The sequence below is a fragment of the Thalassophryne amazonica genome, chromosome 2, assembly GCF_902500255.1.
Source record: "Thalassophryne amazonica chromosome 2, fThaAma1.1, whole genome shotgun sequence".
In the NCBI taxonomy this organism is placed as follows: Eukaryota; Metazoa; Chordata; class Actinopteri; order Batrachoidiformes; family Batrachoididae; genus Thalassophryne; species Thalassophryne amazonica.
Window position 1 is genome coordinate 21,286,159 of NC_047104.1, and position 16,032 is coordinate 21,302,190.

General features: G+C 44.8%; 1 protein-coding gene across 1 annotated transcript in view; it reads right to left on the reverse strand.

Moving 5' to 3' along the window:
• fah (fumarylacetoacetate hydrolase (fumarylacetoacetase)) overlaps nucleotides 1-16,032 on the reverse strand; it is a 93,196-nt gene that overhangs the window by 7,460 nt on the left and 69,704 nt on the right. The window contains exons 11-12 of the mRNA XM_034184161.1: nucleotides 7,968-8,014; nucleotides 4,506-4,607 (exon numbers count right to left, since the gene is read on the reverse strand). Of these exons, the coding sequence (XP_034040052.1) occupies nucleotides 4,506-4,607; nucleotides 7,968-8,014 (149 nt within the window). The remainder of the gene's footprint in view (nucleotides 1-4,505; nucleotides 4,608-7,967; nucleotides 8,015-16,032) is intronic.

Here is a 16,032-nt window from a genome sequence, read left to right on the forward strand (position 1 = left end):
TTGTTGGCAGGATGGCAATCATAATTATAACCACTCCGCTTGGCCATATTTGGTGACAGAAGTGGGATGAAATGAAGTAGAGGTGTTATCATTTTGGTAGTGTTTATGAATTGTTTTCTTGTCTGTGACTTTTGTGTTGTACCCTGTACTTTGTTGTGGACAATCACAGTTGGACAAAACAACGGCATTCTTTTTCTTTTAGAACCCAAACACTTGAGGTTAGTAAAAATCCAATCTTTTCATGCTTAAATGTTGGGGTGTGTGTCCCTGCAGTCAGTATGGAGGAGGAGCTCCAACAGCTCGGAGAGCAGTTGTCTTGGTGTAAAGCGGACAATGGGCGACTTCTCCAGGAGAGGGCCCAGACTGACCCTAGTGGAGTTATCCAGGCTCCAGGCACTCCTGCTGGCAGTGTTCCTTTAGGGATTCCACTTGTGTCCACAGAGCATGTGATTTATGACTCGTGGTCGTGTGTCCCCTGTTTAATGGTAGGACTGGTATAACTTTGGGTGAGTGGACAGAGGAGGTTCAAGGTTGTAGGTGTGCCTGTTACCTCGTTATAAGGGACAAGGTCTTATTCATTTGAGATCATCTGGACAGTCAGGCTAGGAGCATGATGGTTTGGGAGGACACAGTTCGAATGCAGATTCTGCAGGAACTGTATGGCTGTGCGCTGACGTGTAATTGTGCAGCGGACTTTCTGTTCCAGACAACCCCATGTCTGAGAAACTTTACAGGAGTTTTCGTGGGCTCAATGGTAGATGGATTCTCTGGCTTGGTGTCATTTTGTGTAACTATTCAGGTTGACAGGGGTGGAACAGAGGTTTCTTGGATTCATGGTGCCTACCATTGCAGAGAGATTTTTTTAGGATGTATTTTGGGCCTTGTGGCACAGACCGTCTGCAGGCCTGCCATCAGCTGCAGTTGAGAGCCGCCAATAGACTTGAAATGCCATACATTGGTCATCTAGAGCTGGATGTGGCTCTGTGCAAATAAAGTGTTAACTTATTGTGGAATACTTGTTGTAAAGCATTCCCTTGTTGTAAAGCTTTCAGTACGTGGTATTTCAGGAATGAACATAGGTCATCGCGATTGCTGGACACTCTGCTAATGTTCATCGGTTCTGGCGCACTTACTAGGTAATCCTTTAAGGACCCCTACACACAGTGTGAATTTGGTTGAATTGCACATGAAGTGCGCATGAAACAGGAATCATATGCAAAACATATAAAATCGTAGCTGCTTCCAACGCCTCATACACCTGTTGCTACAACTATATGCACACACCAGTGGCTGAAAGACAGAGTGTGCGCTGTGAGAGCCCAGTGAACCCTCTCGCGGCAGGTGTCGTCCAGATTCCAGCTGACACACACAAACATCTAACACCACTTGCATGGCACTTAGAAAATGTGTGGCCACTCGCACTATCATTACAAAAACAGTAAGCAGACAATCACTATCGAGCTGGATGTGAAATTTGTATAAGTGCCCCACTACTGTGGCGTTGCAAAAAGCCACACACGTGTTGCATGTGTCTCACACGTGTGCACGTGTGTCTCCCCCGGCATGCCAGATGTGTTGGGGGGAGCGGGGGCACTCTTGCATAAACTCAACAAAAATATAAACGCAACACTTTTGGTTTTGCTCCCATTTTGTATGAGATGAACTCAAAGATCTAAAACTTTTTCCACATACACAATATCACCATTTCCCTCAAATATTGTTCACAAACCAGTCTAAATCTGTGATAGTGAGCACTTCTCCTTTGCTGAGATAATCCATCCCACCTCACACGTGTGCCATATCAAGATGCTGATTAGACACCATGATTAGTGCACAGGTGTGCCTTAGACTGCCCACAATAAAAGGCCACTCTGAAAGGTGCGGTTTTATCACACAGCACAATGCCACAGATGTCGCAGGATTTGAGGGAGCGTGCAATTGGCATGCTGACAGAAGGAATGTCAACCAGAGCTGTTGCTCGTGTATTGAATGTTCATTTCTCTACCATAAGCCGTCTCCAAAGGCGTTTCAGAGAATTTGGCAGTACATCCAACCAGCCTCACAACCGCAGACCACGTGTAACCACACCAGCCCAGGACCTCCACATCCAGCATGTTCACCTCCAAGATCGTCTGAGACCAGCCACTCGGACAGCTGCTGAAACAATCGGTTTGCATAACCAAAGAATTTCTGCACAAACTGTCAGAAACTGTCTCAGGGAAGCTCATCTGCATGCTCGTCGTCCTCATCGGGGTCTCGACCTGACTCCAGTTCATCGTCGTAACTGACTTGAGTGGGCAAATGCTCACATTCGCTGGCGTTTGGCATGTTGGAAAGGTGTTCTCTTCACGGATGAATCCCGGTTCACACTGTTCAGGGCAGATGGCAAGACAGCGTGTGTGGCGTCGTATGGGTGAGCGGTTTTCTGATGTCAATGTTGTGGATCGAGTGGCCCATGGTGGCGGTGGGGTTATGGTATGGGCAGGCATCTGTTATGGATGAAGAACACAGGTGCATTTTATTGATGGCATTTTGAATGCACAGAGATACCGTGACGAGATCCTGAGGCCCATTGTTGTGCCATACATCCAAGAACATCACCTCATGTTGCAGCAGGATAATGCACGGCCCCATGTTGCAAGGATCTGTACACAATTCTTGGAAGCTGAAAATGTCCCAGTTCTTGCATGGCCGGCATACTCACCGGACATGTCACCCATTGAGCATGTTTGGGATGCTCTGGACCGGCGTATACGACAGCGTGTACCAGTTCCTGCCAATATCCAGCAACTTTGCACAGCCATTGAAGAGGAGTGGACCAACATTCCACAGGCCACAATTGACAACCTGATCAACTCTATGCGAAGGAGATGTGTTGCACTGCATGAGGCAAATGGCGGTCACACCAGATACTGACTGGTATTCCCCCCAATAAAACAAAACTGCACCTTTCAGAGTGGCCTTTTATTGTGGGCAGTCTTAGGCACACCTGTGCACTAATCATGGTGTCTAATCAGCATCTTGATATGGCACACCTGTGAGGTAGGATGGATTATCTCAGCAAAGAAGTGCTCACTATCACAGATTTAGACTGGTTTGTGAACAATATTAGAGGGAAATGGTGATATTGTGTATGTCAGGGGTGGGCAACGAGGGCCGAGACACTGCATGTTTTCCTTGCAACCAATCACCTCAGCAGGTGGGTTGCTGATGAGCTTCTCTCTTGAATATAAACACCTGGTTGTCAATGAAATCACCTGCTGAAACACCTGAACATTAATGAAATCACCTGCTGAGATGATTGGTAGCAAGGAAAACCTGCAGTGCTTCGGCCCTTCATGGCACATGATTGCCCACCCCTGGTGTATGTGGAAAAAGTTTTAGAACTTTGATATCATCTCATACAAAATGGGAGCAAAACGAAAAGTGTTGCGTTTATATTTTTGTTGAGTGTATGTATGTACAGATCTGATCACACGGGGGCCGGACAGCCAGGTCTGATTGCACACAGCAGGGGAAGGGAAAATCATAATTATAACCACTCCGCTTGGCCATACTATGTTTGACTCACCGTAGTTGAAGATTATTTTTCCAGTTTTTCCTCTCTTTTGATGAGGCACCCTGAGTTAACCACCACATTTTGACCAAGGATGATTCCTGAGATTGTCTTTGTTTATGAAGACTATTCATTTTTATCTTCCCTCCTATAAAGAGGCTTCCTAAGTTTGCAAGCACCTGTGGCATTACTGACTTTGTTGGTTTGACATTCTAAGAAGATTTTTCTGTTCCTCCTAACTGGTCTTCTGAAGAATGATTTTGAGTTATTCCCACCTTGAAGATTCCTGTTTGCACTCCCTGGTGTAAAGGCCTGATTTTGTTACACCAACAATTAAGAAGATACCTCTGTTCAGCATTCACCTGCTATGAAGAAGATCCCTGCATTTCCACTCACTTCCTAAAGTTTCTTACGTGGTTACCACCTTAAAGAAGGTTCCTCTGTCAACTTTTACCTGCATGTTACTCTTAGTAGTTTCATATTTTTCCTGTGTAATTAAAACTGTCTTTTATTCCATCCTTGAGTCTGGCTGTCCTGTATTTTTGGGGTTCTCTCGTCCAGTAACCAACCCCACCCGTAACAGAAATTGCACATATTGTAATTTATTGACATTATTTTCAGTTTAAATTGTAAACATCGGAACTAATCATGGTTTCAACAGCCATTTATTTCTTTTTTATTTATTTTTTGAAGGGTGAAAATTAAAAACGGAGCCTGGCGGTAGCAGATTTGGATTTGCCTTCAAATTAACAGCTCAAAACTGTCTCAACCTGAAAACTGAATAAATCTGTAAGAGCCATTTAAATGTAAATGTGTCCACTGGGGTTCGTTCGAGGATTCTGCTTCATTCAGGCTCGATGTCCACACTGGACATGTGACTCGAGAACAGACATGACATGTTAATAACCAATCACAGTGAAGTAGTGAAGTGTGTGTCCCACCTACTTACAGGTCCACTGATGGTCCCAGAAGCCAGGAGGTCTCCTGGTCTGACGTTGCAGCCGTTGATGGTGTGGTGGGCCAGCTGCTGCTTCATGGTCCAGTACAGGTACTACACACAGAGAGAAGGACTCAGGACTCACAGAGTATCTCTGAGCTCACCCTGAGCTTTAGAGGAGTCTGACCAAACTCCAGAACTATAATGCCCAAAACCCGTCATGATCGGGAAATTAATGATGGAACTAGGGCTGCAGCTATCAATTATTTTAGTAATTGAGTATTCTTTTGATTATTAAACGAGTAATCGGATAAAAAGTACTTTTGTGTTTTTAAACAACATCAATAGTCCAGAGCTCTCCCTAAGCAATGGCACAATGTCGCTGCACCAAAGTCTTGACATTTTGCTGAAATGGTGGTGGGGTGTGGCTTTCTGTTTTGTTTTTTCCCCAAGTTGTAAAATTTACCATTTACCATTTTTTAAGGTTGGTGGACTGGGTCCCTGCGTGAAAATTTTTAATCCCTCTTTCTCTGCAATTCAGCAGATGCATTTTAGTTGCCCAAAAAAGTGAAAATTAAAAAGGGAAACACTTAGTGTGAATTTGAGCAAAACATAAAAGAAAGAGTGGAGTTCTGCCGAGAGGAGCTTCTTTCAGAGACTGTCAGTGTGGCCGGGGACAGAGCTGTGACTCGCCCGGTGTGAGGGGAGTGCTGAGTCCAAAACAGCAGGCAGAGAGAGACAGCAACCGGCCGCCGAGCCAATAGCAAACTTCGACTGTGGGTACCCGGTCGAGTGGAGAGCAGGCAGCGGACCAAACAGTGTGTTTTTAAAAAAGACAAACACACTGCTTCGCGTTAAATGTGCAGTCAGTCTATTTCAGATGATCAGCGTGGACCATCTTTCTCTTAAAAGACTTTATTTTACTCTGTGTGTCGCATTGGAAAGCTGTAGCTTTAGGTGCTAAACTGAATAGCTCTTACACGGCTTGTGTGCATGCGCTAGTCTTCTTCTGTTTTTTTTGTCTGGAGACATTACAGCGCCACACACAGGCCTGGCATATGTACTACAAAGTTAAACGATGCTTCGAGGCACAGAATTGACCTCAACCACTTTTTTGTAATCGAATTATTCGGGTTACGCGACTAATCGTTTCAGCCCTAGATGGAACCTACTGAATGTTGGAACCTACAGAGCGTCTAGATATCCAATCAACATAACCCATCTCCATGAAGGTCTCTGCTTTTGTCGGGTAACTGTGTGACCCACCTGTCAGTAGTCAGAAGAGTCACTATTATCATGTCACAGGTGCAGCAGTACGTTGCACAATTAGCTAGCCGTTCCTACGACTGGAGCACGCAGTCTGGATGAAGCAATCAACTCCATGATGGATCGAGAATGAGTTACGCGTTTTTAACCAACAGAAAATCACAGCAAAGTCACCCTAAAGTGCTGCAACCAGGCCATGAACTCACACGGTGGAGACGGCAGTGAGGAAGAACTCCTTCTGTGTGTGTGTGTGTGTGTGTCTGTGGGACCTGAAGCAGACCAGACTGTGTAACCATGTGTTATGATCATGTGAACAAACAGCCCAAAACAGCTCAGAACTTGGTGACAGAAATGCTGCGATCAAAGAATCACACACAGCCCAGAATGCATAATGACAGATGAGGTGAGGGTTCGAGTCCCAGTAAAACAGACCCTAATGAGTAAATCAGTGATTGGACTGAAGCCAGATCAGTCACTGGGTTCATGACATTCCCCAGTTCTCACACCAACCCTGATGCATCGTCAACTTCCCCATAAAATGGTTCAAATGCCATGAGCAGGTTCTGTACTTTAAAAGGTCAGATAGAGATTCCACAAATGTCAGTCCAGGATAATCCCAGGCACACATCACTTCATCCCACTCCCACTCAGATTCCCAAACGGCATCAGAATCAGGGTCTCCACTGATTCCAGAGAAATCACAGCATTGTCCATAAAGTCAATGTCACTAAAAGACACCTAACCTGCTGGTTTCCACAACCCAATCCAGCAGCCAGTCCATGCAGGTACTGAAAAGTGCAGGATCCAGAACACATTCCTGACAAAACCCATTATTCACTGGGAAAAACCTGATCCAGACAGCACTGACAGGATCTGTGTCCAGGCTGGCTGTGATGTCCAGCAATTTGTTGGGGTCCTATGAATCCTCAGGATGTCCTAGAAAGCAGTCCAATCAGGTGAATCAACACTGTGGAAAAACCAACACGCCACAAAGCCACATGGACGATATTTGTGTTTCAGGGCCTGAAACCAGACTGAGCTGGTAACTGGGTACAAGTTGAATCCTATTCAGGATTACCCCTGAAAGCACCAAAGACTGCTTGCCAAGCCAGGAGGACAGCGTCTCCACTGTAAACTGTAATTTGTCTTTCGTCCATCATATACATCCGTCTCTGTGTCTTTGTAATCTGCAGTGAATTCAGAAAAACACCATCAAATCCATCTGAATGAGACTGAATAATCAAACAAAGTAATAATAAAAACATAAATAAAACCACTGACAGATGAAAGTGTTGGTTTTAGTCCTGCTGTGTTCTCACACAGAGCCCTGTAGAATATCCTTCAGCTGTCTGTGCCGTCTTTTGTTTGTCCACAGTCAACAGTCCACGGAAATATCCACGTCTCTGAAGACAAATGGCTGGGAGCTGGCCATGTGTCCATGTCATGGATCTCCCGTTAAGATCGTAACAGCCGTCCACCGACATCACCCACTGTCACTTTCTCTGTGACTCATCATGGTCACACTTATAAATACAGAGGCAGCGTCCTCCACAGCTTACCAGGTCCCAGTGCAGCTTAGCTTTGCTTAGTGTGGCGTGACAGCAGCACAAACACGGCCGGTTACACACTCCGGGAAAACTGTGGACTTAATAGCCATCAGCACTGGTGTTAATGGTGTTAATGGTGTCAATGTGAAACTCCACCAAAATCCAACTCTAAAAACAGTATTCTGCCCATCAATTCCAACACATCAGCTGAAATGGCTCTAGTGGGCGGTCCCAAAGGTGATGTCACGCAGGTCAACATTTCCCACAGGCTGACAATTCTGAGCATTTAAAGGTCAGCACGCAAAATCAGACTGAAGACCCCACTTTTATGGTTTAATATCTCACAGCACATGGCACCAAACACAAAACACCAATATTTTCATCATTCTTTCTGTATTTTGAATCATCATCTCATTTGACATTTAATATACCAGAGATATGCACTTTTAAGACTGCCGATGCCATGTGTGAAAAACATGACTGTGCTGATGGGTAACCAGGAATAACACTTGTGGAGTGGCAGGGGCTTCTTGGGGGAAGACAAGGCCCAACATTTCAATATTTCACAATGTACCAGCAGCACAAATATGTTTTCCAAAGCTTATCTGATTCCTGAGTGACTAACATCAGCATGGAGCTTTAGCAAGGACATGGCTCTTACCTTGAAGTTGGATTTGCAGATGGTTCCTGCTTCTGTCATGTCTTGTCCTTGAAGAGCACACAGAGTAATAAATATTATCACAGTATTCTATACAGTGCCATGAAAAGCTTCATTCATTTTTAATGACATAAAATAAAAAAAACCCAACACTTTATATTAAAGTTTCTGAAATTATGCCTGTCAAACTCAGAGGAAACAAATCTATACAACATGACTGTCTGGTTGTCAGACCCAGACTCTAACCAGTGACCTAAGGTGATGACTGCATGTCTTTGGTACCAGGTCTCTTTGGGTCCCACTGGAATGACTTTGTGTCAGATGAGATGGATCACTGACACTGTGAGAGAACATCAGACACCACATTGAGTTCATGTGGTGTCTTTCTCTGGACAGGATCCAGCACAGAGGTGCCTTAGTGTTGAGGACGTGAGTGGCTGGAGAAGGACAAGGATAGCCCGTGTTTTCACCTGTGGTGATGACACAGTCTTCCAATCCTGACCTCTTCATTCATTTCTGACTTAATCATTCATTATGTGACTGCCTGGGTGGTTGCCATCCCAAGGCAGCGCCACAGTGTGATGATCTGGCAACACACCAACGTAGACTCCCAGTTTGATCAAAACTCAGGGACTCGGACAGCTGGTGTCATCAAACATGGACATTCAGGAAGCTGATAATCATCAGGAGTGGACAGTAAAAATGTAGATGAGTAAGTTAGTACGTCCCAAGGCACAAAATATACAAAAATATGGCACAAAACATAAAACATGCAAGACAGAATAATATACAAAAATAAGGCACAAAATATACAAAAACATACCAGACAGAACATAGAAAAACACAGCACAAAATATAAAATATACAGGACAGAGCATAGAAAAATAGAGCACAAAACAGACAAAATCACAGCACAAAATATAAAATATACAGGACAGAGCATAGAAAAATAGAGCACAAAATATACAAAACACAGCACAAAATATAAAACATACAGGACAGAATATACAAAAATAAGGCACAAAATATACAAAAATATGGCACAAAACATGAAACATACAGGACAGAACATACAAAAAATATACCAAAATACAGCACAAAACATACAGGACAGGATATACAAAAATAAGGCACAAAATATAAAAATACTCAAATCAGCTCAACCTTAATTTCTAAAGCACAGTTAAAATGACAGCAGTCGACCAAAGTGCTTTACATAATTAAAAAATGGCCAATAAGTTACCCCATCATAAATTAATTAATTAAAAATCAGAATAAAATTACAATTTAATTTAATTTGATTTAATTTAATTTTATTTACAGTACATAGCACCAAATCACAACAACGCTGCCTCAAGTAAAACACATATACTCAACAAAAATATAAACGCAACACTTTTGGTTTTGCTCCCATTTTGTATGACAATGCCACAGATGTCGCAAGATTTGAGGGAGCGTGCAATTGGCATGCTGACAGCAGGAATGTCAACCAGAGCTGTTGCACGTGTATTGAATGTTCATTTCTCTACCATAAGCCGTCTCCAAAGGCGTTTCAGAGAATTTGGCAGTACATCCAACCAGCCTCACAACCGCAGACCACGTGTAACCACACCAGCCCAGGACCTCCACATCCAACATGTTCACCTCCAAGATCGTCTGAGACCAGCCACTCGGACAGCTGCTGAAACAATCGGTTTGCATAACCAAAGAATTTCTGCACAAACTGTCAGAAACCGTCTCAGGGAAGCTCATCTGCATGCTCGTCATCCTCATCGGGGTCTCGACCTGACTCCAGTTCGTCGTCGACTTGAGTGGGCAAATGCTCACATTCACTGGCGTTTGGCACGTTGGAGAGGTGTTCTCTTCACAGATGAATCCCGGTTCACACTGTCCAGGGCAGATGGCAGACAGCGTGTGTGGCGTTGTGTGGGTGAGCGGTTTTCTGATGTCAATGTTGTGGATCGAGTGGCCCATAGTGGCGGTGGGGTTATGGTATGGGCAGGCATCTGTTATGGACGAAGAACACAGGTGCATTTTATTGATGGCATTTTGAATGCACAGAGATACCGTGACGAGATCCTGAGGCCCATTGTTGTGCCACATCCAAGAACATCACCTCATGTTGCAGCAGGATAATGCACGGCCCGATTGTTGCAAGGATCTGTACACAATTCTTCGAAGCTGAAAATGTCCCAGTTCTTGCATGGCCGGCATACTCACCGGACATGTCACCCATTGAGCATGTTTGGGATGCTCTGGACCGGCGTATACGACAGCGTGTACCAGTTCCTGCCAATATCCAGCAACTTCGCACAGCCATTGAAGAGGAGTGGACCAACATTCCACAGGCCACAATTGACAACCTGATCAACTCTATGCGAAGATGTGTTGCACTGCATGAGGCAAATGGTGGTCACACCAGATACTGACTGGTATCCTAAAACAAAACTGCACCTTTCAGAGTGGCCTTTTATTGTGGACAGTCTAAGGCACACCTGTGCACTAATCATGGTGTGTAATCAGCATCTTGATATGGCACACGTGTGAGGTGGGATGGATTATCTCAGCAAAGGAGAAGTGCTCACTATCACAGATTTAGACTGGTTTGTGAACAATATTTGAGGGAAATGGTGATATTGTGTATGTGGAAAAAGTTTTAGATCTTTGAGTTCATCTCATACAAAATGGGAGCAAAACCAAAAGTGTTGCGTTTATATTTTTGTTGAGTGTAAGTAAGGTCTAATCTTAACAACCCCTAGAGCAAGCCAAGCACACAGGCAACAGTGGTAGGGAAAAACTCCCTCTGAAGAACTGAGGAAGAAACCTCAAGCAGACCAGACTCAAAGGGGTGACCCTCTGCTTGGGCCATGCTACCGAAAGACTACAAATAAGGTAAATTTGTCAGCATTAAGCAACAAGAAAAACAGAAGGAATACTAAGGTGAAACAGAGATGTCTCATTTAGGAAACGCCAGAGAAAAGAAACAGGTTTTTAAAGAGGCTTTAAAAGTCTCTAGGGACAGGGATGATCTAATATTAAAGGGGAGACTATTCCAGAGCCTGGGGGCAGCTGCTGTAAAGGCTCTGTCACCTCTCATCTCTAATCTGGTTTTAGGCACCTCCAGCAACAGTTGGTCAGAAGACCTTGAGGCTCTGGTTGGGGTGTAAGGAAAAAGAAGCTCTGAAAGATACACTGAGGCCAGGCCATTGAGAGCTTTAAAAACAATGAAAAGAAGTATAAAATCAACCTAGTAATGGACCGGAAGCCAGTGAAGAGTAGCCAAGACCAGGGTAATGTGGTCACACTTCTTCTTTCACATAAGAAGATGAGCAGCAGCATTCTGAATAACCTGGAGGTGGTTTAGAGAGGTCTGATCCAAGCCAACGTACAGAGAGTCACAATAATCTAGTCTATTTGTGACTAAGACATGGTTAACCTTCTCAAGGTCAATCCTAGAGAAATATGGCTTGGACTTGGCTAGGTGACGGCGCTGGAAGAAACTTGTTCTAACAACAGCACTGATCTGCTTATCAAATTTAAAATGGCTGCCAAAAATCACTCCAAGGTTCTTCACACAGATGTGAATGTTGGAACCCAGGGGACCTAAGACATCAGCAGAGCGGGCTGTGAAGTGCTCTCCACAAACAGGATAACCTCCATCTTGGATTCATTAAGATTTAACAGGTTAGCACTCGTCCAAGATTTGACCTCACTCAACCAATCAAATAATGGCTGCATTGGGTCATTGCCTAACAACCTTAGTGGCAGGTAAATTTGGACATCATCGGCAAAGCAATGGAATGATATTTAGTATTTCTGAAACATACCCCCGAGAGGAAACGTACAAAACGAAAAGAATAGAAACTAGAATGGAGCCTTGAGGGACTCCACAGGTCAGTGGGGCCACATCTGAAGAAAAGTGTCCCAGCTGCACAGAAAAGCTCCGCTCTGTGATGTAAGAACTGAACCTGCTGAGAGCAGACAGAATACACAAAAATACACAAAATATACAAAAAATATGGAACACAACAACAACAAAAAAAGACCAGAATATACAAATATAAGGCACAAAATATACAAAAATAAGGCACAAAATAAAAACACACAGGACAGAACATACAAAAATACATCACAACATAAACAACCCCTGGCAAAAACTATTAACGGTTACTTTTTAGACCAAGCAGAGGGAAAAAAATATGGAATCACTCAATTCTGAGGAAAAAATTATGGAATCACCCTGTAAATTTTCATCCCCAAAACTAACACCTGCATCAAATCAGATCTGCTCGGTAGTCTGCATCTAAAAAGGAGTGATCACACCTTGGAGAGCTGTTGCACCAAGTGGACTGACATGAATCATGGCTCCAACACGAGAGATGTCAATTGAAACAAAGGAGGGGATTATCAAACTCTTAAAAGAGGGTAAATCATCACGCAATGTTGCAAAAGATGTTGGTTGTTCAGTCAGCTGTGTCTAAACTCTGGACCAAATACAAACAACATGGGAAGGTTGTTAAAGGCAAACATACTGGTAGACCAAGGAAGACATCAAAGCGTCAAGACAGAAAACTTAAAGCAATATGTCTCAAAAATCGAAAATGCACAACAAAACAAATGAGGAACGAATGGGAGGAAACTGGAGTCAACGTCTGTGACCGAACTGTAAGAAACCGCCTAAAGGAAATGGGATTTACATGCAGAAAAGCTAAACGAAAGCCATCATTAACACCTAAACAGAAAAACAAGGTTACAATGGACTAAGGAAAAGCAATCGTGGACTGTGGATGACTGGATGAAAGTCATATTCAGTGATGAATCTCGAATCTGCATCGGGCAAGGTGATGATGCTGGAACTTTTGTTTGGTGCCTTTCCAATGAGATTTATAAAGATGACTGCCTGAAGAGAACATGTCAATTTCCACAGTCATTGATGATATGGGGCTGCATGTCAGGTAAAGGCACTGGGGAGATGGCTGTCATTACATCATCAATAAATGCACAAGTTTACGTTGATAATTTGGACACTTTTCTTATCCCATCAATTGAAAGGATGTTTGGGGATGATGAAATCATTTTTCAAGATGATAATGCATCTTGCCATAGAGCAAAACCTGTGAAAACATTCCTTGCAAAAAGACACATAGGGTCAATGTCATGGCCTGCAAATAGTCTGGATCTTAATCCAATTGAAAATCTTTGGTGGAAGTTGAAGAAAATGGTCCATGACAAGGCTCCAACCTGCAAAGCTGATCTGGCAACAGCAATCAGAGAAAGTTGGAGCCAGATTGATGAAGAGTACTGTTTGTCACTCATTAAGTCCATGCCTCAGAGACTGCAAGCTGTTATAAAAGCCAGAGGTGGTGCAACAAAATACTAGTGATGTGTTGGAGCGTTCGTTTATTCATGATTCCATAATTTTTTCCTCAGAATTGAGTGATTCCATTTTTTTTTCCATCTGCTTGGTCTAAAAAAGTAACCGTTACTGACTGCCACAATTTTTTTTTCCTGATTTCTTATAGTGTTTCTTAAAGCCAGAAAGTTGCCATTTGAAATGACTTTAGGTTTGTGTCATGTCTGTGATCTGCTTTTTTTCTACAAAATTAAACAACTGAATGAACATCCTCCAAGGCCGGTGATTCCATAATTTTTGCCAGGGGATGTACAAAAACACAGCACAAAATATAAAACATGGAGGACAGAACACACAAACATAAAGCACAAAATATACAAAAATACAGCACAAAACATAAAGCATACAGGACAGAATATACAAAAATAAGGCACAAAATATATAAAAACATGGCACAAAATATAATACAGGACAGAAAAAATGGGAACAAAATATGCAAAAACAGCACAAAATTTAAAACATACTGGACCGAATATACAAAAATAAGGCACAAAATATACAAAAATAATGCTCCCTTGATTTCACTCAGGGTGGCCACAGCAGATCTGAGATGGACCTGCATGTTGAACTGGCACAAGTTTGATGCCGGATGCCCTTCCTGACCCAACTCCACATTACATGGAGAAATGCGTCAGGGGTGGGATTTGAACCACAAAGCTTCTGCATTGAAACCAAGTGCACTAACTACTTGGTTTCAAAGTAGAAGTTTTATGGTTCAAATCCCACCCCTGACGCAACTCCACATTACATGGAGAAATGTGGCGGGGGTGGGGGGGGTGAACCACAAAGCTTCTGCATTGAAACCAAGTGGTTAGTGCACGAACCCCAATCTGTCGGCGGTGCCGGAGGAGTACCATGATCTTGCTGACGTCTTCAGCAAAGATCTGGCACTCACTCTTCCCCTGCACCATCCGTATGATTGTGCCATTGATTTGATCCCAGGCACTGAGTACCCGTCCAGCAGGTTGTACAACCTCTCTCATCCTGAGCGCAAATCAATGGAGACCTACATCCGGGACTCCTTAGCTGCTGGGTTGATCCGGAACTCCACCTCCCCGATGGGTGCAGGTTTCTTTTTCGTGGGCAAAAAGGACGGCGGACTCCGTCCATGCATAGACTACAGAGGGCTGAACGAAGTCACGGTTCGCAATCGATACCCGCTGCCTCTGCTAGATTGTGTGTTCATGCCCCTGCATGGAGCCCAAATCTTCACCAAACTAGATCTTAGGAATGCGTATCACCTGGTTCGGATCCGGAAGGGAGATGAGTGGAAGACAGCATTTAACACCCCGTTAGGTCACTTTGAGTACCTGGTCATGCCGTTCGGCCTCACCAATGCGGGCATTGGTTAATGATGTCTTGCGGGACTTCCTGCACCGGTTTGTCTTTGTATATCTGGATGACATCCTCATCTTCTCCCCGGATCCTGAGACTCATGTGCAGCATGTATGTCAGGTCCTGCAGCGGTTGTTGGAGAACCGGCTGTTTGTGAAGGGCGAGAAGTGCGAGTTCCACCGTACTTCTTTGTCCTTCCTGGGGTTCATCATCTCCTCCAACTCCGTCGCACCCGATCCGGCCAAGGTAGCGGCGGTGAGAGCTTGGCCCCAACCGACAAGCTGTAGGAAGCTGCAACAGTTCCTCGGCTTTGCAAATTTCTACAGGAGGTTTATTAAGGGCTATAGCCAGGTAGTTAGCCCCCTGACGGCCCTGACCTCCACTAAAGTCCCCTTCACCTGGTCGGATCAGTGCGAAGCCGCGTTTAAGGAGTTGAAACGTCGGTTCTCGTCTGCACCCGTTCTGGTGCAGCCCGATCCCAATCACCAGTTTGTTGTCAAAGTGGATGCCTCTGACTCAGGGATAGGAGCTGTGTTGTCCCAGAGCGGAGAGTCTGATAAGGTTCTCCATCCTTGTGCCTATTTTTCCCGTAGGTTGACACCGGCAGAGCGGAACTATGACGTCGGCAATCGGGAACTCTTAGCGGTGAAAGAGGCTCTTGAGGAGTGGAGACACTTGTTGGAGGGAGCTACGGTGCCCTTCACGGTTTTCACGGACCATTTGAACCTGGAGTACATTCGGACCGCGAAGCGTCTGAACCCGAGGCAAGCCCGCTGGTCACTGTTCTTCGGGCGTTTTGACTTCCGGATCACCTACCGCCCCGGGACCAAAAACCAGCGATCTGACGCCCTGTCCCGGGTCCATGAAGAGGAAGTCAAGGTCGAGCTGTCAGATCCACCGGAACCCATCATCCCCGAGTCCACTATCGTGGCAGCCCTCACTTGGGACATGGAGAAGACCGTCCGGGAGGCCCTGGCACGGAACCCGGACCCGGGGACCGGCTCAAAGAACAGACTTACTTTACGTCCCACCAGAAGCCAGAGCTGCAGTCCTGGACTTCTGTCATGGGTCCAAGCTCTCCTGTCATCCTGGGGTGCGAAGAACCATGGCAGTGGTCCGGCAGCGGTTCTGGTGGGCGTCTATGGAAGCCGACGTCCGGGAGTACGTCCAGGCCTGCACCACCTGCGCCAGGGGAAAGGCAGACCACCAACGGGCACAGGGACTCCTCCAGCCGTTACCTGTGCCCCACCGCCCCTGGTCCCACATCGGCCTGGACTTCGTCACGGGCCTCCTGCCGTCCCAGGGCATGACCACCATCCT